General features: G+C 47.5%; 1 protein-coding gene across 7 annotated transcripts in view; it reads left to right on the forward strand.

Moving 5' to 3' along the window:
• Nucleotides 1–1,264, forward strand: part of ST18 (ST18 C2H2C-type zinc finger transcription factor) — a 133,044-nt gene extending 131,780 nt beyond the window's left edge. For all 7 annotated transcript variants that reach the window (XM_040487808.1, XM_040487811.1, XM_040487809.1 and 4 more), the window contains one exon: nt 983–1,264. In XM_040487808.1, the coding sequence (XP_040343742.1) occupies nt 983–1,123 (141 nt within the window). In that variant the 3' untranslated portion in view covers nt 1,124–1,264. The remainder of the gene's footprint in view (nt 1–982) is intronic.
• Nucleotides 1,265–1,757: the final 493 nt, after the last annotated feature.

Raw genomic sequence — 1,757 nt, forward strand, 5'->3', positions numbered from 1 at the left:
GGGCAGAGAGAGAGGGAGACACAGAGTCCGAAGCAGGCTCCAGGCTCTGAGCCGTCAGCACAGAGCCCGATGCGGGTCTCGAACTCATGGACTGTGAGATCATGACCCGAGCCCAAGTAGGTTGCTTAACGAACTGAACCACCCAGGCGCCCCGTATTTAGACCTTTTAAAAGTCCTTTCTTCAAGCATTTTGTGAAGCAAGTAAAGCACATGTCACACATTTTCAAAAATGTGGGGAAATGGAGGCACCAGGAGGCGGTTAGTGGCATTCCCCCTGTGTCATCCATTTCCCTTCAGGCACGCGTGTGACTTACATGTATCAAGCGACCACTGTGTGAAGCACCCCACTAGGCAAAGGAGCTACCAAAACACACAAAAAGGATAAGGCACAAGCAGATCCTGACTTTGCGAATCTGAAATGCTACCTAGAAAAGAAACAGAAAAATAAAAAGTACATTACAATGATGTCGCAATGCATCGAGGGGAAAATGGACAAAAAAGCGTCTGAGGATGAAAAAGGAACAATTTCCACCCGGTCTGTGAGCAACTTGCTCCGATCTTAGCCCTCAATCCCAGCCCAGTGCTGCCACAGGAACCACCTGGTTCCAGCAAAGCATTCCTCCGCAGCCCCTCGGACGTTCGCCTTCTGCAAACAGGGAGTCTGGGCTGTGCCGAGCGTGTGCAGTTGCTGAGGCTGCGTCTGGAGGGAAGTTGTGCAGCTTCGAGGGGTCCAGCCCAGTAGCTAGACATCCACCTCGTGTGGCTCCAAGCTGAGCACAAAATTCCGGACAGTCCATCACATCCAGCCCATTAACGGAGTAAAGACGGAACAGGTGAATCCCGACACCCTCCGTGCAGCCACGGGCACCCTTCCCTTCCCTCTCAGACTCTGGGGCCGTTGCTACCCTTTGTGTTACTCGGTCCCCCTTTTGTCCCAGCCTCAATCACTCTGATTCGTTCAATGTGTTTTATCTTCATTTAGGGACCTATCAGCGAGCAGAATTTTGAAGCATATGTAAATACACTGACAGACATGTACAGCAATCTGGAACGGGACTCTTCCCCAGAATGCAAAGCTCTGCTGGAAAGTATCAAACAGGCAGTGAAGGGCATCCATGTGTAGGACCCACAGCGCTGCGGGGCAACAGAAATTGCAAACAGCAGGAACACAGCCGGATCTGGAAGGGGCCCCTGTGCTGCGAAGGCGCGCGGGTGGCCCTACTGCATCTACGATTGCAACATTGCACTAATCCCCCCCCCCCCCCAGCTGACATAAAAAGGAGAGAAGAACTATGATAGACTCTGTGGATTAAAAGCAATGCAGTCAAATATTAGATCTTATTTATTTTCATATGTTTTTATTTTATTTCTTCATTGCACTCTTTTGGGTTATTTTTGTTTGTTTTTGTAAAGTATATGTAAAATAAATGTGACATTTTTATATTTTATTTATTTCTAATCAAAGAGTTTTTTATCTTTTAACTGCATTTTGAAGTCGGCCATATTTTTACAAGTGTGTTTATTAATTTATTTTCCGGTAGAGTTTAAAGAGAAAGGCTACTCTCGCATCACATATCTTGCTGGGTTTCAATGAGAGAACCGAAAAGCAAGAAGGAAACCCTTGGCGAAGGACTGCACTGTGGTCCGGTTTGATTTTCATTGCGCACTTCCTTTCCCCCCTATCACTGGCTTTTGTATTTGTAAACGGGCTTGCGGCGAGGAGCGGGGAAGAAATAAGATAAATAGCGCCCACTAGT

Source organism: Herpailurus yagouaroundi, unplaced genomic scaffold, assembly GCF_014898765.1.
Source record: "Herpailurus yagouaroundi ecotype Mexico unplaced genomic scaffold, PumYag 165, whole genome shotgun sequence".
In the NCBI taxonomy this organism is placed as follows: domain Eukaryota; kingdom Metazoa; phylum Chordata; class Mammalia; order Carnivora; family Felidae; genus Herpailurus; species Herpailurus yagouaroundi.